The 24,558-nt window shown below is 42.1% G+C and overlaps 2 protein-coding genes across 2 annotated transcripts in view; both read right to left on the bottom strand.

Annotated features, from left to right (window-relative positions):
• The window catches only part of ivd (isovaleryl-CoA dehydrogenase), a 104,382-nt gene extending 81,522 nt beyond the window's left edge, over positions 1 to 22,860 (bottom strand). The window contains exons 1-2 of the mRNA XM_087990120.1: positions 22,844 to 22,860; positions 14,238 to 14,314 (exon numbers count right to left, since the gene is read on the bottom strand). The gene's annotated coding sequence lies outside the window, so the exon portion shown is untranslated. The remainder of the gene's footprint in view (positions 1 to 14,237; positions 14,315 to 22,843) is intronic.
• jmjd7 (jumonji domain containing 7) overlaps positions 1 to 24,558 on the bottom strand; it is a 35,060-nt gene that overhangs the window by 6,777 nt on the left and 3,725 nt on the right. Inside the window, exons 2-5 of the mRNA XM_087990121.1 lie at positions 23,549 to 23,802; positions 22,844 to 22,900; positions 20,799 to 20,894; positions 14,238 to 14,314 (exon numbers count right to left, since the gene is read on the bottom strand). Of these exons, the coding sequence (XP_087846247.1) occupies positions 14,238 to 14,314; positions 20,799 to 20,894; positions 22,844 to 22,900; positions 23,549 to 23,720 (402 nt within the window). The 5' untranslated portion in view covers positions 23,721 to 23,802. The remainder of the gene's footprint in view (positions 1 to 14,237; positions 14,315 to 20,798; positions 20,895 to 22,843; positions 22,901 to 23,548; positions 23,803 to 24,558) is intronic.

The following is a 24,558-nucleotide window of genomic DNA, read 5'->3' as shown; positions in this document are numbered from 1 at the left end:
GCTCGGGATGTTCTGGATAGGGTTTCCCCTCCCGAGGGGTCTCGGATTTTCCCAGATGATTATGGTTGATCAGTCGGTTAAGTGGTGCACCTGGAATGTCAAGGGGAGTAATTCGCCAGTCAAAAGGAAGAAAATATTATCAAATCTTAAGAAAAAAAGAGTTGATATAGCTCTCCTACAGGAGACACACCTGTCGGATAAAGAACACTTGAAATTATGACAGGGTGGATTTGATCAGGCCTTTTTTTCTTCTGTTAGCTCAAAAAGCAGGGGAGTTGTTATTCTTGTTCGGAAGAATTTCCCTTTCAAAATCCTAAATCAGATAAAAGACGAATCTGGACGATATATCTTGATTAAAGCCCTCATAAATGGAGAGGAATATGGGATTTTAAATTTGTACTGCCCCCCGGCACACCCCTTTAAATTTATAACGGAAGCCTTTTCAAAATTGATGGCTTTTGGTGCCCGTCATACAATTATAGGGGGAGACTTTAATTGTATTATGGATCCGGAAATAGATAGGATTCCCAAGAGTACTGCAGGAGTATCTCCCAGATCTAGACAATTGGTGGATCTGAATAAAGAATTAGGATTAGAAGATGTATGGAGATGTCTTCATCCACAGGGCAGAGATTTTTCTTTCTACTCCAATCCACATAAATGTCATACCAGAATTGATATGTTTTTTGCCCCCTCGATTTTTTAAAATTCCATATCATCCTGTAAAATAGGTAGTATAGCAATTTCCGACCACGCTGTTGTATATATGAAAACTAAGGCGAGGAACAATGGGACATCCCCTCGGCATTGGCGTATGGACCCCTTCCTAATGAAAGATAGTAAATTTGTAAAGTACTTCTCTCAAGAATTTAAAACTTTTTTAGAAATTAATTCAGGTACGGCTAGCAACCCATCAATGATGTGGGAGACCATCAAAGCTTACATGCGAGGTTTGATCATCTCCTACTCAGCGACCCAGAAGAAATTAAAGGGAGAACAACAGCGTCTGCTTGAAGCTCCCTTAAAAGCAGCTGAAACAGCATACACTGATAGACCTTCTATTATTAAATTGCAAAGGATTACGGCTCTTAGGACAGCTCTAACCACTACGCTTACTCAAACAGCTAAGAGGGAAATATTATTTGCAAAACAAAGGTTATATGAATATGGCGACAAACCGGGTAGATACTTAGCATTTCTTGCAAAGAAAAAAAAGGCCCCTCAGACTATCACGTCTATCAAGGAAAGTACAGGTATTTTGACTCATGATCATAAAAAGATTAATGCGACCTTTAGAGAATTTTATTCTGAGTTATATAAATCGCAGGATTGTGAAGACAGGACGAGAATTTTATTCTGAGTTATATAAATCGCAGGATTGTGAAGACAGGACGAGGAGGATGCAGTCATTTTTTAAAAATTTGACCTCTCGGGGCCTAACTCCGGAACAGGTATCGGTCCTAAATGCGCCTCTACCAGTTCAAGAAATATTTGATGCAATTAGGCAACTTCAGAGCAGTAAGGCACCGGGCCCAGATGGTTTTCAAGCTGAATTCTATAAAGAATTTACAGAAATATTGGCTGGTCCACTTATGGACATGTATAACTATGCATATAGTCAGGGCTGTCTCCCGCCTTCGCTGAAAGAGGCAAATAACTCTCTTATCCTTAAAAAAGGAAAGGATCCAGAAGATTGTATGTCATACAGACCAATATCCTTACTAAATGTAGATTTTAAAATCCTTTCTAAAACGTTAGCATTAAGACTAGAAAGGGTACTGCCACATATTATAAAGGAGGATCAGACGGGGTTTATTAACCGTAGGTCATCCAATAATATTAGAAGGGTTTTGAATATGATTCAAGCCTGTCATCAGGGAAAGATACCAGGAGTAGTGGTTTCATTAGACGCGGAAAAGGCATTTGATAGGATCGAATGGTCATATTTGTTTTACACATTGGAAAGGTTTGGAGTTGGACAGGTGTTTACCAAATGGGTCTCAACATTGTATAGTGATCCCAAAGCAGTTGTGGTTACTAATGGATTAGGTTCGGATAGCTTCAGTGTGGGTAGGGGCTGCCGTCAGGGATGTCCCCTCTCGCCATTGTTATTCACGCTAATAATTGAACCACTAGCAGAAGCTATACGAGCTGATCCTAATATAGTGGCCCCAAGGATTGGTACAGGTAAACATAAAATTACCCTTTATGCAGATGATTTTCTTCTGTTCCTCAGAAACCCTCTGATGTCCATACCTCGCCTAATCCAAGTTATCAATACATTTAGTGCATTCTCAGGCTATAAAATTAATTTATCAAAATCGGAGGCTATGCCAATGGGTGGCCTTGCTATGATACCCCGCTTAGCGGACGGATCCCTTTTTCCCTTTTGTTGATCCCTGGAGGACTTCTTATATTTAGGCATTTTTATTACCCCAGTATTTGGTCAGTTGTATAAGGCTAATTTTGTGCATTTACTGGAAAGGATAAGGCAGGACCTCCAGCGATGGGGAGACCTACCAATTTCCTGGTTGGGTAGAATAGCACTAATTAAAATGAATGTCCTGCCCCGTCTCCTATATCCTATGAGAATGCTTCCGGTGATGCTGCCGAGGCTGGCTCTACGTAAATTATATGGCTGGCTGGGTTCCTTTATCTGGAATCATAGACGGCCCCTCATTAAGCTGAAGAAGCTACAGCTTCCACCGGCAAGGGGAGGATTGGACTTCCCAGATTTTAGGAAATATCAGTTAAATTCCCTATTAAGTTATATAGCTGATTGAGTCTTGTCTGATCCACAATCAATCTGGTTGGACATCGAGGCCTCTCAAGTAAAATACCCACTTATTAACCTTTTATTTTCAGACAAGAGGAAAATCATTACAGATCACTGTAAAAACCCTATAATACTAAATACAATCAAGGCTTGGAATATAATGCAGCAAAATGAGGGTAATTCACATAAAACATCCCCCTATGCACCTCTGGACTTTCAAATTGGCACAGATTAATTATGGAATGTATTCGCCTTGACTTCCTTACAAATATGGTACACCGAAAGACCAAATTATTTTATAAAATATGGCAGCCGTTCTTGAATTACATTAATACAGATATCTCGGCTATCCTAACAAGGGCTTTTATTTAATTGAGATTACAAACCTGGCTGGTCCGGGGCCTCTTAGGAGAGGAATCCCACACGAATACGGGTTTTATTACATTTGATGTTAACACATTCCAAGCATGTAAGAGACTTAAATATACACTCTGGTTAGTTGTAGGTTAGATTAGTAGACAGTTGAGTTTTGCTTTTTTTTCTTTTTTGGTATTTTTTCTTTTGTTAAATTTTGGCTATTGTATATTTGATTTAATTGTATATCAATGTTTGTATTTGAGAGTTTTGTTTATTTTTCTAAACTTGTAAAAATGTTAAATCTCTAATAAAAATATCTAATAAAAAAAAGGACTGAGATGAGGAGAATTTCTTCACTGGGGGTTGAGTGTCTTTCGAAACCTCTTGCTACAGAGAGTTGTGAGGCAGAGTCCTTGTATATATTTTAAGGCGAGATAGATTCTTGATCAGCAGGAGAATCAAGGGTCACGTGGAAAGGGTGGGATGGCAGATGTGAGGAGTGAAGGATCAGCCTGATCCTACTGAATGGTTCTAGGCGCTCCTATTTCGTATGGTCTTCAACGATGAATGGAATGTTCCATGGTCTATTAAAATTTGGTGTCGGAATGACCGGGCTAAGGTTTGATCCACTGGGATTCAAAATAAAGGAATGAACATGGAGACTGGACAGAGTTGTGGAGTCATTTACGAGATAATTAGACATTGTGATGAGGTATGGTCTTTTCTTCTTCAAGATAAAGATAACCACATGTGTCAGCTAGGGTGTTTTGTAGGGTTCTGGATGTTTAAGTTTTGGACGAGTTGCTGGGTCAGAAATTCCTCCTCTCGTGTTTTCTCTCTGCCTTCTCTGCGCATTTGCTTTTAAAGGAGGCTGCACCATTTTTTTATTTGGTCATACCAGATGCAGTGACCCTGTAAGCTTTGACCAGGACTCAAAAAAGTTGATATCCAAACTCTTCAGTGAAACTGTCAGATTATCCTTGTTGGACTTCCTTTAAAGCACACTCAGACTCTAGCTTTCTTTGAAGATTGCTTTGGTAAGTGAAAGTCAGGCATTCTGACCACATGACCAGCTCAAATTTGTTGTGACTTTCTCATGATGTGGATGTGTGACACGCTTACTCAGGCAAGCCCTTGGTATCAGGTGGTTCTATCATCTAACCTTCAGCAGAATTTGAAGGGAACTAAAGTGCAAGAGTTTGGGCTTCTTGGCATGAAACTGGTACACAGTCCAAGTGTCTCACTTACAGCAGAGTGTACAGGACTATTGCTCCCTAAGTTTTCTTAATAGACAAACTTCGTGACAGATTTTGGCCATGGTCTGAAACTTTGGGCTTGAGATAGAGCTTTTCCAGAGCAGGCTGGTACATTTCTTCAGTTTGCTTCGTGCTCAGCTTGTTCTGGCATGAATGGTGATCTTTCAGCAATCACTGGAGTCAGGGACAGTTCCAATGGATTGGAAAATCCTAATGCAAACCCCTGTTTAAGAAGGGAGGGAGGCAGAAGATGGGAAACTATAGGTCGATTGGCATGACCTCGGCTGTTGGTAAGATTTGGGAGTCCATTATTAAGGATAAGTTTGCAGAGTATTTGGAAGGGCACGGTAAAACATGGCTGAGTCAGTATGGTTTCATTAAGGAAAGGTCATGTCTGACAAATCTGTTAGAATTCTTTGAGGTGGTAGCAAACAAGTTAAAGAGGAGAGCCAGTGGACTTGATTATTTGACTTTCCAGTAGGTCTTTGACAAGGCAATGTACAGGAGGGTGCCGAATAAGATTAGTGCCCATAGTGTTAGGGGCAAGGTACTGGCAATGAATAGAGGCTGACTGACAGAAGGCAGAGAGTAGAAATAAAGGGGTCTTTTTCAGGATGGCAGCCAGTGACTAGTGGCGTTTCACAGGGGTCAGTGTTAGAACTATCCATGTAATACATTAACGATCTGGATGAAAGAACTGAGGGCATTGTTGCTAGGTTTACAGATGACAAAATAGATGGAGGGGCAGGTAACGCTGAGGAAGTGGGGGAGGCTAGTGAAGGGCTTGGACAGGCTAGGAGAGTGGGCAAGTAAGTGGCAATGAAATACAATGCAGAAAAGTGTGAAGTTATGCACTTTGGTCGAAAGAATAGAGATGTAGTCTATTTTCTTTTCACGTTAAGATGCAGGTTCACTTGGCAGTGAGGAAGGCAAATGTAATATTAGCGATCATTTCAAGAGGGCAAGAGTACAAAAGCAAAGCTGTATTGCTGAAGCAGGATAAGGCTCTGATCAGACTGCATTTGGAATATTGTGAGCAGTACTGGAGAAAGAATGTGCTGGCATTGGAGGGAGTCCAGAAGAGGTTTACAAGAATGATCCTGAAGATGAAGAGCTTGTCATAACAGAAGCAGTTGAGGACTCTGGATCTATACTCGATGGAGTTTAGAAGGATGAGGGGGATCTGATTGGAACTTACAAAATACTGAGAGACCTGGATAAAGTAGAGATGTTTCCACTCTTAGGAGAGGGTAGGTTCTGACAGCACAGCCTCAGAGTCATGGGACTGAGGTGGAGGAATTTCTTCAGCCAGAGGGTGGTTAACCTGTAGAACTCATTGACACAGAGGGCTAAGTCACTGAGTGCATTTAAAACCAAATTCTTGATTGGTAAGGGGATCAAGGGCTATGGGAAGAAGGCAAAAGAATGGGGTTAAGAAATAGTATTTTTTATTAAGATATGTCTCTTGATTAAACTTAAAAATATAAGCCAAAAGTATTAAGTTAGCCTGGAGCAGTGTTTTATAGAGGAATAAAACAATGCTATTTTCTGGGTCTGTAGATTGAAAGAAGCAAAAATGGCCTTTAGTAGAGTGATATGCTCTTCTTGTAGGATGTGGGAGTTTAGGGAGAGTTTGTGGGTTACTGAGGATTATATCTGCAATAAATGCCATTGGTTACGAATCCTATCAGATCGAATGGATTGATTAGAGTGACAGTTAGAGACAATGAGGAATTTACAAGAACAAGGGGATGTGATGGATGGCAGTTATATGAAGGGAGAAAAGTTGCAGATGCAGTCACATAGATGGGTTAACTCCAGGAAAAGAGAGGTAGGCTGATGGTGCTATCCCCATTTCAAATAAGTATGCTGTTTTGGAAAATGTAGGGGGTGATAGATTCTCAGGGGAATGCAGCAAGGACAGCTAAGTTTCTGGTATCGAGACTGGCTCTAATGCAACGAGGGTTCCAAGAGATCATTTGTGTTAGGGGACTCTATAGTCCAAGGCACAGACAGACGTTTCTGCGGCTGACAGTGAACAATCAGAATGGCGTGTTGCCTCCCTGGTGCCAGGATCAAGGATGTCTCAGAGAGTGCAGAATGTTCTCAAGGGGAAGAGGGGCCAGCAGGAGGTCACTGCACACATTGGAACCAATGACATAAGAAGGGAAAAGGATGAGATTCTGAAGGGAGATTACAGAGAGTTGGGCAGGGATTTAAAGAGGAAATCCTCGAGAGTAGTAATATCTGAATTACTCCTGGTGCTGCGAGCGAGTGAGGGCAGGAATAGGAGGATAGAGCAGATGAATGCATGGTTGAGGAGCTGGCGTATGGAAGAAGGATTCACAGTTTTGGGTCATTGGAATCTCTTCTGGGGTAGATGTGACCTGTACAAGAAGGATGGATTGCACCTGAATTGGAAGGGGACTAATATGCTGGCAGGGAGATTTGCGAGAGCTGCTCAGGATGATTTAAACTATTAAGGTGGGGGGGAGCGGGGAGGGGGGTGGGACCCAAGGAGATAGTGAGGGAAGAGATCAATCTGAGACTGGTACAGTTGAGAACAGAAGTGAATCAAACAGTCAGGGCAGGCAGGGACGAGGTAGGACTAATAAATTAAACTGCATTTATTTCAATGCAAGAGGCCTAACAGGGAAAGCAGATGAACTCAGGGCATGGTTAGGAACATGGGACTGGGATATCATAGCAATTACAGAAACATGGCTCAGGGACGGACAGGACTAGCAGCTTGATGTTCCAGGATACAAATGCTACAGGAAAGATAGAAAGGGAGTGGTTCTGTGATCAATGCCAGATCCCAAGCACTGAGGATGTCACCTAGACAGGGGACGAAACGTCTGCAACACAAATTCCCAGCTCGGCGAACAGGGATTTTAACTTTCCAAACGTAGACTTGGACTGCCATAGTGTTAAGGGGTTAGATGGAGAGGAGTTTGTTAAGAGTGTGCAAGAAAATTTTCTGATTAAATATATGGTTGTACCTATTAGAGAAGGTGCAAAACTTGACCTACTCTTGGGAAATAAGGCAGGACAGGTGACTGAGGTGTCAGTGGGGGAGCACTTTGGGGCCAGCGACCATAATTCTATTAGATTTAAAATAGTGATGGAAAAGGATAGACCAGATCTAAAAGTTAAAGTTCGCACAAACTTTCGAAAGCTGATTGGAGGCAGATGTTCACAGGTAAAGGGATGGCTGGAAAATGGGAAGCCTTCAGAGATGAGATAACAAGAATCCAGAGAAAGTATATTCCTGTCAGGGTGAAAGGGAAGGCTGGTAGGTGTAGGGAATGCTGGATGAATAAATAAATTGAGGGTTTGGTTAAGAAAAAGAAGGAAGCATATGTCAGGTATAGATAGGATAGATCGAGTGAATCCTTAGAAGAGTATAAAGGAAGTAGGAGTATACTTAAGAGGGGAATCAGGAGGGCAAAAAGGGGACATGAGATAGCGTTGGCAAATAGAGTTAAGGAGAATCCAAAGGGCTTTTACAAATATATTAAGGACAAAGGGTAACAAGGGAGTGAATAGGGTCTCTTAAAGATCAGCAAGGCAGCCTGTGTGTGGAGTGGCAGGAGATGGGGGAAATACGAAACAAGTATTTTGCATCAGTGTTTACTGTGGAGAAGGATATGGAAGAGATAGAATGTAGGGAAATAGATGGTGACATCTTGAAACATGTATATATTACAGAGGAGGGAGTGCTAGATGTCTTGAAACGCAGAACCTGAAAAGGTGTACCGTAGAACTCTGTAGAAAGTTAGTGAAGTGATTGCTGGGCCCCTTGCTGAGGTATTTGTATCACCGATAGTCACAGGTGAGGTGCGAGGTGCTAGAAGACTGGAGGTTGGCTAATGTGGTACCACTATTTAAGAAGGGTGGTAAGGACAAGCCAGGGAGCTATAGAGTGAGCCGTGAGCCTGACATCGTTGGTGGGCAAGTTGTTGGAGGGAATCCTGAAGGACAGGTTGTATATGTATTTGGAAAGGCAAGGACTGATTAGGGATAGTCAACACGGCTTTGTGCATGGGAAGGTATAGGGGGGATGTCAGGGGTAGGTTCTTTACCCAGAGAGTGGTGGGGGCATGGAATGCGCTGCCTGTGGGAGTGGCAGAGGCAGAATCATTGGTGACCTTTAAGCGGCAATTGGATAGGTACATGGATGGATGCTTAAGCTAGGACAAATGTTCGGCACAACATCGTGGGCCGAAGGGCCTGTTCTGTGCTGTATTGTTCTATGTTCTATGTTCTAAATCATGTCTCACAAACTTGACTGAGTTTTTTGAAGAAGTAACAAAGAGGATTGATGTGGGCAGAGCAGTAGATGTGATCGCTATGTACTTCAGTAAGGCATTCAACAAGGTTCCCCATGAGAGACTGATTAGCAAGGTTAGATCTCATGGAATACAAGGAGAACTAGCCATTTGGATACAGACCTGGCTCAAAGGTAGAAGACAGAGGGTGGTGGTGGAGGGTTATTTTTCAGACGAGAGGCCTATGACCAGTGGAGTGCCACAAGGATCGGTGCTGGGTCCACTACTTTTCATCATTTATATAAATGATTTGGATGTGAGCATAGGAAGTACAATTAGTAAGTTTGCAGATGACACCAAAATTGGAAGTGTAGTGGACAGCGAAGAAGGTTACCTCAGATGGCCAAAGGGCTGAAGAGTGGCAGGTGGAGTTTAATTTAGATAAATGCGAGGTGCTGCATTTTGGAAAAGCAAGTCTTAGCAGGACTTATACACTTAATGGTAAGGTCTTAGGGAGTGTTGCTGAACAAAGAGACCTTGGAGTACAGGTTCATAGCTCCTTGAAAGTGGAGTCGCAGGTAGATAGGATAGTAAAGGAGGCATTTGGTATGCTTTCCTTTATTGGTCAGAGCATTGAGTACAGGAGTTGGAAGATCATGTTGCAGCTGTACAGGACATTGGTTAGGCCACTGTTGGAATATTGCGTGCAATTCTGGTCTCCTTCCTATCAGAAGGATGTTGTGAAACTTGAAAGGGTTCAGAAAAGATCTACAAGGATGTTGCCAGGATTGGAGGATTTGAGCTAAAGGGAGAGGTTGAATAGACTGGGACTGTTTTCCCTGGAGCATTAGAGGCTGAGGGGTGACCTTATCGAGGTTTATAAAATCATGAGGGGCATGGATAGGATAAATGGTCAAAGTCTCTTCCCTGGGGTGGAGGAGTCTAGAACTAGAGGGCATAGGTTTAGGGTGAGAGGAGTAAAATTTAAAAGAATTCTGAGGGACAACTTTTTCACACAGAGAGTGGTGTGTGTATGGAATGAACTGCCAGAGGAAGTGGTGGAGGCTGGTACAATTACAACATTTAAAAGGCAGCTAGATGGGTGTATGAATAGGAAGGGTTTGGAGGGATATGGGCCAGGTGCTGGCTAGAGGGACCAGATTGGGTTGGGATATCTGGTCGGCATGGACAGGTTGGACCGAAGGGTCTGTTTCTGTGCTGTACATCTCTATGACTCTATAAATAAATTGATTATGGTCAAATGGCAGAGCAGAGTTGATGGGCCAAATGACCCGATTCTGCTCCTATATCCAATGGTCTTATGAATACAAGGCTAACATTATCGCATTTATTAGAGAATAAATCTATGCTACATTGCATATTGGATTCTGAACTGGCAGCCTTTGCACAGTTCTCAGCAAACACAACCTCTGAAGAATGCTTTTGGAGACCTTGGCTCTCTCAGATTGAACAGCTTCCCAGCCATACCATGTCTGATTTCAATACCAGGATCATGAAAGAGGAGAGGAGGTTTCAAACTCTCTTCCTCAAATGGCGGTTGATGCTAATTCAATTGTTAAAGTTAAATCTGAGATAGACAAATTTCATTAAATAAGGGTATCAAGGAACATGGGCTCAACGCAGGCATATAGAGTTAGGCCACAGATTGGCCATGATGTTATTGAACGGTGAAGCAGGTTCGAGAGGCTGAATGGTCTACCCTTGTCACTATGCAGAGATGACTATGTTAAAAGAGATCCATATTCTATCCTTGGCTTTTCTCTTGGAGCTGTCTGATTCCAAACACCATTATCAGCATCAAATAGAGTTAATAAGGATAAAATTAAAATGCAAGGTAGTTGAGAAATCAATGTTGCAGTTATGTCCAATTTCTTTTATATTTTAACACTAATAGCCTGTGTAAGCATATTATTAGTTGTTACTAGAGAGAAAGAGCAAGAGATCGGGAAGTGTGAATCCAGGCAAGGCAGCTGAGTTACCATGGGAACTAGCAGACCCAAGGGTACAGGTTAAGATATGAGAATCCTGCTTAAGTTGCACAATCATAAATCTCTATTCTAAGAAGTAACCAAGATGGGCTTCTCTCTTGCATATTCTCAAATAAAACCTTTGCTAGCTTGAACCAGAGAGTTAAGAGTGGTAATTTTACACAAGTTATCTTCTGATAGTTTCTGAAACCAACTCTCTGGCAGTGTATTCTGGCCAAGATTTTGTAATAAGAGGACCTAAGGATTCTGATTAAGATTTTGCCAAGGAAATGGACAGGAATTTGTTTTTTTTAAAAATATGTCCACAGTATGTGAGTATTGCTGGCGAGACCAGCAGTTATTGCCCATTCCTAATTGAGACAGGAATGGTGAACTATATTCTTGAACAGCTGCAGTACATGGAGGGTGGGTAAAGAGAAACAGAGCACTTCACAACTGACATTGATCCAATTTAGGTGCAGTAGACTGAGTTTGAAACAACGCAGTACAATGGCTCTACTTTATCCACATTACTGGAGCAGGCCTCACTGGCACACATTGCATTATAATTTTTACAATTCGACCACATTACAAGAAAGAAAGAATCAAGAGGCCAAAACAACCATCTTGGTTGTCGTACAGAAGTCCACTAACAAGGGATCCAAATGCTGAGCAAGTTTTAAATAAGACAAAATTACACTGCTTATAACTTGTCATGTTATGAAATGTTTAGTCGTGTTTAACATGGCACAGCGGCTCAGTGTCAGGGACCCAGATTCAATTCCACCCTCGGGTTATCGTGTGTGTCAAATTTGCACATTCTCCCTGTGTCTGTGTGGGTTTCCTCTGGGTGCTCCGGTTTCCTCCCACAGTCCAAAGATGCACAGGTTAGGTGAACTGGCCATGCTAAATTGCCCATAGTGTTCAGGAAAAATGCAGGGTTCACAGGGATAGTGTAGGGGGGTGGGTCTGGGTGGGATGCTCTTCGGAGGGTCTGTGTGGACATGATGAGCCAAATGGCCTGTTTCCACACTGTAGGGATTTTATTCTATGAATCTCACAAATGGTAGTTGGTGATAATGAAGAGGATGTAGGACATCTCATGCTACCATCACCACATAAAGAATAAGTGGAGCTGCTGAGATAGTAAGCAAGGTTACCTCAGAACAGGAAACTTCTTTTTTTAGAAAAGTCAATTCCAAATCTTTCTCATCTCATTCAAACTTGCTGTCTGCAGAAACATGTTCAAATCACTCACATTTAAACTCTCCTGACATTTGGATGTAAAATTCCCCCAGACTTTCTTTCTCACTCCTAGCTTCCTCATGTTTCACCTGTACCTCCCTCCATCACAATACCCAACTGAAGAATCCATGAACTGGACTGGCTCCGGCACCAAAAATATTCAGGCCCTATAAGAGTTAGACAATCTGAGCCAAAAAAAATTAGTTTTCAAACATTTATGCTGGTGTGCACTATTTCCTGGCACATTTCTATTCCATTTCAGGTGGAGAGAAAGTGGTGTTGAGGTGTGATTTGCCATCACCATCGTGAACGGTGAAGGAGACTCACAGGGTGGAAAGGCCTACACCTGCTCAGAGTTTCTATGAATGTTTCTTTAGTCTTTCAATGTCTATGAAAGGAATGCCCAGTCGAGGTGATAATCATTTTGGATTTTTACTCCTGCTGACTAAAGGAACAGGAACTCTCAGAGGTTAGAGGTGGAATGGAAGCTTGGCTCTTTGGGCACGTAGTATCCCTGGAGTAACTTAGTTTTTCAACTAACAATAAGGAGACATACTTTTGGTGCTGATATGTCATGGCTGTTTTTACAATGATTATTACAATTTTATCCAGATGTACGGCCCAAAAAGCAACATGAGGAATGTCTTGGTGCACACATCAGGGAGCAGAAGGTATTTGGAGTGTGCAAATGATGGCTGGGGATGGCCGAATAGTATCAGAGGGGCTGAAATGTTGGGATTCGGGGCGTGGAGAGTTTATTAATTGCTACTAATGTTGGAGAGCTCTTTGGGACTGGGAAAAACATTCTTGCCCTTTTAAACCCACAAAGAGAGCTGAACCCAACATTTATCTCATAGAATGAGCCTTTCTTATCTCCTTTGACCCATATTGAGAAAGCAGCAAACGCAAGCAAAAAATAGAATGGCTTTTAAAATGAAGGCGAAAAGCCTCATTGTAATATTAACTTGGCCAATTCACTTTCCAGTAATGCATTGTTCATCTGCCCCCCCCCCCCCCTAACTCTGTTAAAACAGCACTAGAACAATTTTGAGGCAGTTGGATTCTTATTTCAGACCAGATTAGGATAGGACACGAACATAATGAACCAAATGTTTCATTTGGAACAGCACTATCTACAGTTTGATAAGAAATAAATTTTTAAATATGGGCTGACTATCTATCCTGTGCTTTAGGATGTAATATGTGTTACCTTATAATTTATCTTCTACCTGTGACCTTACCATTCCTCTGCTTATCAAAATAAGTGCGACAGGTAATATCAGCAGAGTGACAAATAGGTAAAGATTGAAAAGAAATTGATTTGCCCAGAAAGGGCTGTTTCAATCCTTATTACAGAATGCATTGATTATCTATAAAGTGTTAATTATATATACACAGATATAAATCTATTGAACCATGTGAATATCCAGTTCATAAACCTTACTCCTTACACTTCTTAACAACAGCATTGAACATCACCAAATAAACTATTACACTAAGCAAGCCATTTTTAATGTTCAAAGCAATGATGAGTTTCTTGACACCCCAGCTCCCAACCATGCTTAGAAATGCTACTCCAGTAGAGGTCAGGGCTGTTACATGAATTCGTTAAATTAACCTGAGTGTTTTAATATCATAATTTAAGATTTCACTTTAAAATATCAGTCTGACTACAAACATGGGCTTCATCGTTTTACTCAATTAAAGATCTTTCAGCCACCTCTATGAATTTTGCCTTAATCTGAACCAGAATGAGGCATGCAATGTTATATTTCATACAACAGGCACTCATGGAACCACTGAGTGAGATGGCAAGTTTTGTCCAATGGCATTCAATGAGATGTTTGAGGCTTAGTTCAGCGAACAACTTCTGTATTGTGGTTCAGAAAAGACGCTAAGAATAGATTAAAGCATCTCTCAGCAACACAGATGAGAGGGCAGACTCACAGAGTACTGTTTTTGGCAATTCCAGGTTATCCTTTACAAAAGGGACTGACAACAACTCAAAAGCCAGGTTTTTACAAACAAAAAAAAATGGAAAGTCACAATAGACCCACAGGACAATAGGGCTGTCCTCTCATTAGAAAGAGGCAGCTAATAGTGATTTGACCAGAGGATCACCACACCTAAGGCAAAGGGAGAGACTGAGAAGGAGGGTTCTTCATGGTGACCTCAATACACATGGATATTGATCCCACGCTGTTAGGATCAGTCTGCATCGCAAACCAGGCAGCATGGGAATGGGAGGATGGGAAACTAAGTTTCTACAATAATGGAAATTGAACTGAAAGATGCACAAATTTTCATCGAATTTCCTTTTCAGCCCTTGTAATAGGGTATTTACCTTCTCTGCATTCTGTACATCTACCACATCAAAAGAACCATCTTGATTCACCTTATATGTTGCAGGCTGGAAGAATTCTGCAAAAACAACAGACCTCAGTTTCAGTCACTAGCCCAAGTTTTAATGTTACATTAGTATTCAGCAAGACATCAGCAATGTCCCCATATGCAGTATTTACACCAGTTAAAACTATGGTGGGAGACAGGGGTTGCTTCTCATTTCCAAACTAGGACAAGATGGTATAGTCTTAAAACTAGCAGGGGGCAGATTTAGGACCAAATTGAGAAGGAACTTCTTCACCCAGAGGGTTGTGAATCTGTGGAATTCCCCACCCTGTGAAGTAGTTGGGGCTTCCTCACTGAATGTTTTTAAAGCTAAGATAGATAATTTTTTGAACAGTAAAGGAATTAAGGGTTATGGTGAGAGGGCGGCTAAGTGGAGCTGAGCTCATGAAAAGGTCAGCCATGATCTTATTGAATGGCGGAGTGGGCTCAAAGGGCCAGATGGCCTACTCCTGAACCTAGTTTGTATGTTCTGTTTATTAATTTTCCAATTTCTGCTGTACCATGAGCAGGAATTGGCCAACAAGAGGGGTGGGCAATAAAAGTCCAACGAAATGGGGAAAAATTGGATCATGATGGAGCTATAGCATGAGACAGTAAGAGCATTCCCTGGTGACTAGGAGGTGGTCCTGTCAAACTGCTCAGCTGCATATGCCTTGGCAGTCTGGGCTTGACTAATCAGCAGCTAGATGTGTCTGCTCAAAAAAAAGCTATGATTTGGAGGTGCCGGTGTTGAATTGGGGTGGACAAAGTTCAAAATCACACAGTGCCAAGTTATAGTCCAACAGGTTTATTTGGAAGCACTAGCTTTCGGAGCGCTGTTCCTTCATCAGGTGGTTGTGGAGAATAAGATTGTAAGACACAGAATTTATAGCAAACGTTTACAGTGTGATGTGACTCAAATTATATATTGAAAAAGACCTGGATTGTTAAGTCTCTCATCTTTTAGAACGAACATGTTGGTTTCAGTTCTTTCATATGTAAATCGCAAAACCTTTTTTTACAAGTGACATTATCAAGTGAACTTTAACAACTGGTGTCATGTCAGCCCAGATAAGGTATTGGAGGTGTTAACTCCCTGTTGAGGATATCTGTGCCACAATGGTCAAACTGATTCTAATCTAAGAAATGGATTCACAGAATCTTACATGGATTGATGCAGTTTTTGAGCAAAGTAAAATGTAGGGTTATGCGTGTCTGTGAGTGGGTGTGGTTTTGTGGTATATAATTCACATGTGCAAATGTTTCTGGTAACATTAATCTTGTTATTTATTTTCACATGATTTTCTGACGTGCTTCTTCCCAACACCATTCAGTCTTTGAGTAACAACTAGATTCCATTGGGTTCAACTTATTTTCTTAGAAATTTTGCCACTGGATCCACCGAGGATCACCGTAACTCCGTGATCTTCCTTGGAGCTGGATCTGAACTCTTGATAGTCAATGGATCACTCAATTCCTGATGCATTTACAATGTCACCAAAAGCTTTGATTGTTGTTTGGGTAAACTCTCACAATGTTGTGCGGAAATCCTGCCTTGTGTATTCTTCTCAGCACAGCTCTCGCTCAGGTCGTGGCAAGAAATTTTGTCTAAAAGATTACACATTTTCCTTTGAAAAGTCTCTGGTGCTGAAATAATTCCAAAGGGCAATCTGTTAAAACAGAATCTTCTAAATGGTGCTGTAAAAGTTGAGAGGAACATGAATTCCTCTCCGAGCAATACTGCTCGAACTTGCCATTAGAGTCCAGTTTAGAGGACATTGAGGTCTTCCCTAATTTTGCGAAACTCTAACCCACTGATACTATTGATTGGATTTCTGTCTGCCTTTGGAGCCATTGTCACTCCATCCCGAATATCAAGCTGTCAGCTCTTCTACAGGTGAAAGGACTCCTTGTTTGAGCACTAAGTCTTCCCTTTAGAAATAAAGGGTGTGCAGACTTCCTGGAATATGTAAGCATATTGGTTTCCCTTCTGGACTTAATGTTATGCAATATGCTGTTTCTTTAGCTTTCAAATCCTGTAAGTAACTTCAGAAGTTCAGCTCGTAAGTCTCCTGATTGGGCTCCTTCATTTCTTCTCCTTTGTAAACTGGATCCCATTCCATACATGCCTTTCTACTTAGAAGTTCATGTTTGGACCAAGTATCATTTTCCTTGCATATCAAATCTTTATATAAAGTTTAGAATTCTTGACACGTTACTTGTGAGCTCTTCTGAGAACAAAGGTTTATTCTGATCTTGGATTATGTACAGCACTGCAGTAAATACTGTGCTTTTTAAGGAAGGGTTCTACCAGAACCCTTCAGCTCTATTCCTGCGGATCAGTGTAGATGCTTTCAGGATGATCGAAGCACTCTCACGTTTAACCATGGTCCAGTGTCTTGTGACGCTATCACTTTAAAAAGGTTATTTTGTACTGGGCTCTTTTTGTTTTGAAGAGAGGTTGTAAAGACGGAGGTGACGAACCAGCTACTGAAAACGGCTCAAGGAAAAAACTTAGGAGGCCTTTAGGTTTTTTTAAAAAAAAATACACTGCAACAATGGAAGCTGCTTGAATGGGAATGACCGCCTCTTACAGACCAGGTTTTAGTGTTTTTGTTTAGCTGCAGCAGTCAGCAGCTGTTTGGGGTCTCAGAAGAGTTACAGGCTTCAGTGAATGATTCCTGGCTGCGATTTTCTCTGGAATTTCTTGACGTTTTTTTTCCCTCTCTTGGATTGGAGAACCGCATGTAAGAATCTGTGTCTGAATTTGCCTTTCTCCCAAGGTGGTGTTTACGGAATGTAACTATATCGGGACAGTTAATTAGTCAGAGGTATTCTATCTATTATCCAGTTATTTTTAGTTCCTCTTTCCTTTGTTTGTTATTTATCTACAGTGTTTAAATAGATTGTGTTTTGCTTTATGTGAAGTAGTTTGAGCAGTCACATCACATCTGGAACACACACTTCACATCTGCCTTTAAAATAAGAAAAAGTTAGGATCTAGGCCACCTTCTTAAAAATACTTTGAGGCGATCTGGTCTGGTCCATAACAGTCTAAAAGATTTGAAACTGCTGCTCCAATATTTAACTTAAAGGGTGCCCAAAATCTCTGCCCTCCAATAATTTCCACATATTTCTTTAACCTCTACTAAGGTAGCTCAATATCTTGTGAAAAGTCTATTTCTTTCTTAAAATACTTTTAAAACCTATTCTTAAACGTTCTGTCTGTTCTTTTTTAAACAGTGATTTACAGCCTGAAAATGCCACATATTTCTGCACCAATCGTAGTGGGTATTTTTGGCAGGATCATTTCCATGCCCATGCTAACCCCTTCAGTACCTGCAACAGTTAGTCCTAGATGCCACTATTAATTGCTTTCCAGGCCACACATCTCCTTTCTTTGCTTTTCCCTTTTTTTTAAGTCTGTATAATTCAACTGTAGCTATTATTTTGGGATTTAGAGTTTCTGTCTTTCTCTCTTCTGATTACTGATAGGCAAACCTAGATCAGATGGCAGAACCTATGTAGCTGCCCACACTGTTCACCATTGCATACTGACCTGCTCTCAGTCTGACTTCACCGTAACATCTGGTGCAGTGTGAAATTAAGTGAATATCTTTAACCACTTTCTGCCTGATTAAGTCTTGAAATTTGTTGAAAACTTTCTAGTATAGGTTTTTCACTTGCAACCATACATTATTGCTCTGTTGGGTTGGAGTAACTTACTCACTCTTAAAGACTGCTACCTAAATAACACTTAAGAGTCATAGAGATGTACAGCATGGAAACAGACCCTTCAGTCCAACCCGTCCATGCCGACCAGATATCCCAACCCAATCTAGTCCTGCCTGCCAGCACTCGGCCCATATCCCTCCAAACCCTTCCTATTCATATATCCATCCAAATGCCTCTTAAATGTTGCAATTGTACCAGCCTCCACCACTTCCTCTGGCAGCTCATTCCATACATGTACCACCCTCTGCATGAAAAAGTTGCCCCATAGGTCTCTTTTATATCTTTCACCTAAACCTATGCCCTCTAGTTCTGGACTCCCTGACCCTAGGGAAAAGACTTTGCCTATTTACCCTTTCCATGTCCCTCATAATTTTGTAAACCTCTATAAGGTAACCCCTCAGCCTCTGACACTCCAGGGAAAACAGCCCCACCCTGTACAGCCTCTCACTAGAGCTCAGATCCTCCAAAACTGGCAAAATCCTTGTAAATCTTTTCTGAACCCTTTCAAGTTTCACAACATCTTTCCGATAGGAAGGAGACCAGAATTGCACGCAATATTCCAACAGTGGCCTAACCAATGTCCTGTACAGCTGCAATATGACCTCCCAACTCCTGTACTCTAAAATATTTACAGTTAAGAACACTCCCCTGTACTAGTTTCTTTCCATGCTATTTTCTCTTAGACATTCCAATCACATCTGTCTGACACTCCCTTTTATGACAGCACAGACTGTTACAGTCATCACTTTACAAGACTTAGTCTAATATACTACATTAAAGTTGTGCAATATTATGGATAAAGTTAAAAATGACAACACCAGATTATAGTCCAACAGGTTTATTTGGAAGCACTAGCTTTTGGAACACTGCTCCTTCATCAGGTGGTGGTGGGTAATAAGACACAGAACTTAGCGGAAAAGGTTACAGTGTCATACAGTGATGTATTGAACAAACCTGGATTGTTAAGTCTCTCATCTTTAAGACTGTAGGTTTTGGTTTATTAATATGTAAATCCCATAACTTCTTTCAAGTCACCTTCTCGAGATAACAAGATTTTATAATGAAAGGTGACATCTCAGCTCAGATAATGCATTAAAGGTGTGAGGTATATTTGCAGATACATTCCAGTTTTCTCAAAAATGCATAATCTGCAGGCAGTCAATCCATGTAATATTTTGTAAATTCCACTTTGGAAATAGAACCAGTTTGACCCATGATTGGGATACAGACAGACTCTGACCTCACACCTTTGATGCTGTGTCTGAGCTCAGATGTCACCTTTTTGTTGCAAAACTTTAAGTTATCTCGATTTAAAAGAAGTTCTGGGATTTAAATATTAATGAACCCAAACCTGTATTCTCAAAGATGAGAGATTTAACAATCCAGGTTTGTTCAATATATCACTGTATGACACTGTAATCATTTGCTATAAATTCTGTGTCTCAAGATCTTATACTCCACAACCACCTGATGAAGGAGCTGCACTCCGAAAGCTAGTGCTTCCAAATAAACCTGTTGGACTATAACCTGGTGTTGGAGGAGAAAGTGAGGTCTGCAGATGCTGGAGATCAGAGCTGGAAATGTGTTGCTGGAAAAGCGCAGCAGGTCAGGCAGCATCCAGGGAACAGGAGAATCGATGTTCCGGGCATAAGCCCTTCTTCAGGAATGACCTGGTGTATAACCTGGTGTTGTGTGATTTTTAACATTGTCCAGCCCAGTCCAACACCGGCATCTCCAGATCAATATTATGCATGTTCTATGTGATAGAGACATTACTGGATTAGAAGCACAACTCAGATTCAAAAGCCCATTGAGATTACAAGCAGTTTGCTTCAGTCTGAGGGAGGGTACCACTCTGTGGAGGGGCCATTGCCACGGTCAGTCCTCCCAACAATTAAGTAAAATGAAGTGCAGCTTATTCAAAACTGGATGTTGGGCTAGCAGTCAACAGAGGCAGCGCTGGGACCATGAGGTGTTGGAGAGGTTAAATTGGTGTTGCCAGCACAGACATTAAGCTTGACCCCACACCTTCTGCTAAATGTGCAGCAGTTAGGTAAAGGAGGAGGAAGAGCAGCTTCTTGAGGTTCTTTGCAGCCAAAGGTGAAGAGGCAGGAAGGTCAGCTATTACTGCAGATGGAAAATTAGCTTTCTCAGGTCAGTACCACTGAGCTGGAGGACAGAGGAGAGAATGCAATATTAGAAACCGCACAGAGGTTGAGAGGGATTTTTTTTTTCCTTAGGTTGAGGGAATTACAGTGTTGTGGCAGTGACGGAAACCTGAGTGAACCACTCAATGGTGAAAATACAGAACACACTGAGTGTGGATCTGGGAAGCAATAATATGTTCAAGGGCTTTTGAGGCAACTGAAGCTGGAAATAGGGCTTGCTACCGCGGAAAGGACATTTTTTTTTTAAAAGAGCAGGTGGATGACAGCAGACAAGGTAGGAGGAAGTAACTTGAGAATCACTAACAATGTTAGCTAGTATAGGAGTGAGGAAGAGGAGTGCAGTGTTCCAATTACTGGGAATGGTTTAATGTGAATGCATATCTAATCACTGCTACACTTTCACCAAAGAAAGTTTGAAGAAACAATGAAAACCAACTTAATTCCATATCTATTTTCATTTTGCTATTAGTTAGCACATGACACTTTCAAATGGGAATGTCAATTCATACCGAATAGTGAACTGCTCTATCCAATGGCCCAGACGGACTAATCTCATTTGCTTTGCAGCTAGATTATTCCGAGGGAAGGGACAGTGCTGTGAAAGCCTGACCTACCATACGGGATAAAGGGCCTGTCAGTGGGAAGGAGGAGGATAAAGTGCTTCTTTCCAGAAACCACGCAGTACAGGTTCTCATAGTGATCTTTATGCACTGAAACAAAGTTTAGAAATAAGAGTCAGTAAAATGGCACAAAGGAAATTAGGAAATCCAGTGCAGACACATCAAGCAATGGATATAATCGCAACCAGCACAGACTCCGTCATCACAGAACACACACAGTCAATTATCCACGTTTGATGGCTTCCTAATATGTCAATATACATATCCACATGTATCAGTAAAAGTCTTACTTACGATGTGAATCTCCTACTGAGAAACAATAACCTGTACCACCTCAAACATGGTATAATGTTCCAAAGTGCTCCACAAGAACAATTATTGAACAATATCAGGCACAGACCCACCCCCTCCCGTTAAGGGGATACTAAGATATTTGGCTGACAGTTTGTCCAAGTAGTAAGGAATATCTTGAAAGGAGAGAGAAAGGAAGGAGTGGGGAGGAGATTCCAGAGCTGAGGATGGAAAAAGCTGAAGTGACAAGTTTCTCCACTGGTGAAGCAACTAAAGTTCAGGGACTCTCAGGAGGCCAGAACTGTACGAGAGGGGTATCTTGAAAAAGTGATGGAGGTTACAAAGGATCAGGAGGGGTGAAGCCATGAAAGGTTTTCAAAACCAGGATGGGAATTTTAGAATTGGACCAGGAGCTAATGCAGATCAGCAACCACCTGGGTGATAGATAAATGGAAGTTGTGAATTAGGATACAAGCAGCAGGGGCTGCAGCAATTCACGTTTACATGGGTTAAAACATGGGAGGCATTGGAATAGTCAAGTCTACAGGGAAAAGTGACATGGATGAACGTTTCAGGAGCAGGTCAGATGAGATGGGGCGGACTCTGGCATTGTGCAGGAGTGTGGTTTTGGTGATGAAGCAAAGTAGTAGTTGGAAATACACTTGGGGAGGCGATGGTCTCGTGAAATTATCACTCGATTGTTAATCCAAAGATCCAGGTAATGTCTGGGGACCCAGTTTCGAATCCCACCACAGCAGATGGTGGAATTTGAATTCAATAAAAATCTGGAATTAAGAGTCTAATGAGACAATGAATCCACTGTTGATTGTTGGAAAAACCCATCTGGCTCACGAATGTCCTTTAGGGAAGGAAACTGCCATCCTTACCTGGTCTGGCCTACAGGTGACTCCAGACCCACAGCAACGTGGCTGACTCTGAACTGCCCTCTAGGCGATTAGAGATGGGCAATAAATGCTGGCCTAGCCAGTGATGCCCTCATCCAGTCAATGAATATAAAAATAAACTTGTAGGGCACATCGGGTTCATCTGCAGATACTTGGCAGAAAGAGGGATAGAGTAAAGGGCTCAGGCATGGAGCTTATAACAGGAACCAAAGACAATGTTTTCCGGAACCGAAGAATCAGAGCATGCCTACAGAGCGGAAAGAGGTCATTTGGACCATCGAGTTTGTACCGACCCTCAAGAGTCACCCTCCTCTGACTCTCCAGAGAAAACAGCCATGACCCTCAAATCGGTTCAATTGACAGAGCAGCAACATTTGAGAGGTACTGAGACCGATTTACACTCTGTCCATGGGAAGATAATTCATAAAACCGAGCACACCAAGCTCATTACATAATTACACTGTGATGGGTCACCACAGATCAGTGGTTGGGAATGTTATTGCACGTCACGAGGCACTGGGAAACAAAGCAGAAGCCTATTGTGTGTTTATGCTGAGCAAAACGTCAATGCAAGTGTGCAAGCAAAGGGCTAGATGTATGGACAACACTTGCAAATCAAGACCCACAACACTACAATGGAATTATGTCTCTGGAGATTAAATGATAACTGGAGATAGGTTTACTGTCAGTGTAAAAATATGTCTTGGCTGACTCGGCTTTCTTACAGTAACTTCTCCCAACAGGTCGCCTTGCTTTCCCAGGTCAGTTGACATGACCCCCGCTCCCCACCTCTTCACTGTCCGAACAGCTCACTTACATGAATAACAAGCTTGAGTTACTTACAGGAAGTCACTGCAGTCGACTCCCCCAGCCAGAAATTTACAGCATCAGGCATCTTCCCTAAAACAAAAGGGGAGAAAATAAATGGTCTGACAGCACACCCAGCCGTTAGAGAGTGGTCAGCCATCAGCCTATTGACAGAGAACAGCCTGAATCTTCAGGCCTCCATCCTGGTCAAAGCACAAGTCCTTGCTGCTCCATTGACCATGAAACCGGGTCACCGGGACCATTTCCATTTTGCCAGCATTCCCCCAAATGTTGGCCGTCAGAGATTGGCATCAGCTTATGTTTCTGGGGCCAGGAAAGGAGAGGTGGGTCACATACCCCTGGAGGGATTCTAACTCCATGAGCCACAGAGGGCTACCTTAGGGCACGTGAGCTCTGCAGCAGTCCCCAGCCTGACCTGAAGTCTGGTTGCCGGGAGGGGGGGCGCAGATTCCACCTTCACGTCTCAGCGACAGCAATCAATGTATCAGGGTCCCACAGTGAAAGTCTCACCTTCGGTACCTATAGCACCTAACACCCACAAAGGCTGCATCCATACAGCTGCCATCATTTTAGCAACAAGAGAACAAGCCGGAACAGGTTTGAGATAAGGAGAGAACTGTAACACGTTATCTCAATGACTGTTGACGTGAGATAATCAGCAGAGTTGCTGACAAGCGACATGCAAGTAAGGTAAGCTGCAGCCCACCACTCCTCACTCACCTAGTGCCTCACTCATCCACGTGATGTGGGGTTCTATGTCCTGCAGGAGCTGAGGGAATTCCTCGGTCAGGTTTGAGCACTGCTTCTGCACGTAAAACACACCGCTCGCAGCCCGCTTCCTCTCGATGATGTCCAGGAAGTCATCAAATGGCATTTGCCGTTCCTCAGGCATCACGAACCGACCCTCATACACGGCATCAGCGTAACCGTTGGGGGTCACCGCCACGCTCACCCTGTGCTTCCCAACCACCTCTCTGAAGGTGAAACATCCCAATGTTACCACAGCAACCTGCATTTATATGGCATCTTTGACAAAGCAAAACATTCCAAAGTGCTTAACGAGAGCGATAGCAAGCAGAATTTGCCACTATGTCACCTAATGAGATCTGAGGAGATTTTAATAGGCACCTGCAGGGAGGGTAGGACCAGATGTAGGGACGAAGTTGAGCACTTGACAGCACCAAGCAAGAACTTTCAGAATTTGATTGGCGGTGGATATTCGCAGATAATGAGACGGCTCAAAAGTGAGAAGCCTTCAAAAATGAGGTAGCAAGAATCCAGAGATAGAACGTCCCTGTTAGGTGAAGGGCAAGACTGCTAGGTGTAGTGGATGCTGGATGACTCGAGGAATTGGGGTTCTGGTCAAGAAAAAGGAGGAAGCATATGTCAGGTATACACAGCAGCGATCAAGTAAATCCCTAGAGGAGTATAAGGGCAGTAGGACTACACTTAAGAGGGAAAAAGCAGGACATGAGGTAGCTCTGGCAAATAAGTTAAGGCAAATCCAAAGGGTTTCTATAAATACATCAAGGACAAAAGAGTAACTAGGGACAGAATAGGGCCCCTCAAAGATCAACAAGAACTCCTATGCGTGGAACCTCAGCAAATCGGTGAGATTCTAAACAAGTATTTTGCATCATTCTTTACTGTGGAAAAGGATATGCAAGATAGGAAACTTGGAGAAACACATCGCAAAATCTTGAAAGGTATCCATATTACGGAGGAGCCAG

The sequence above is a fragment of the Chiloscyllium plagiosum genome, unplaced genomic scaffold, assembly GCF_037043375.1.
Source record: "Chiloscyllium plagiosum isolate Xiang-an unplaced genomic scaffold, Cpla_swu_hap1 HiC_scaffold_8, whole genome shotgun sequence".
NCBI lineage: Eukaryota > Metazoa > Chordata > Chondrichthyes > Orectolobiformes > Hemiscylliidae > Chiloscyllium > Chiloscyllium plagiosum.
Note: the sequence above shows the minus strand (reverse complement) of the source record. Positions and strands in the feature narration are given on the sequence as shown.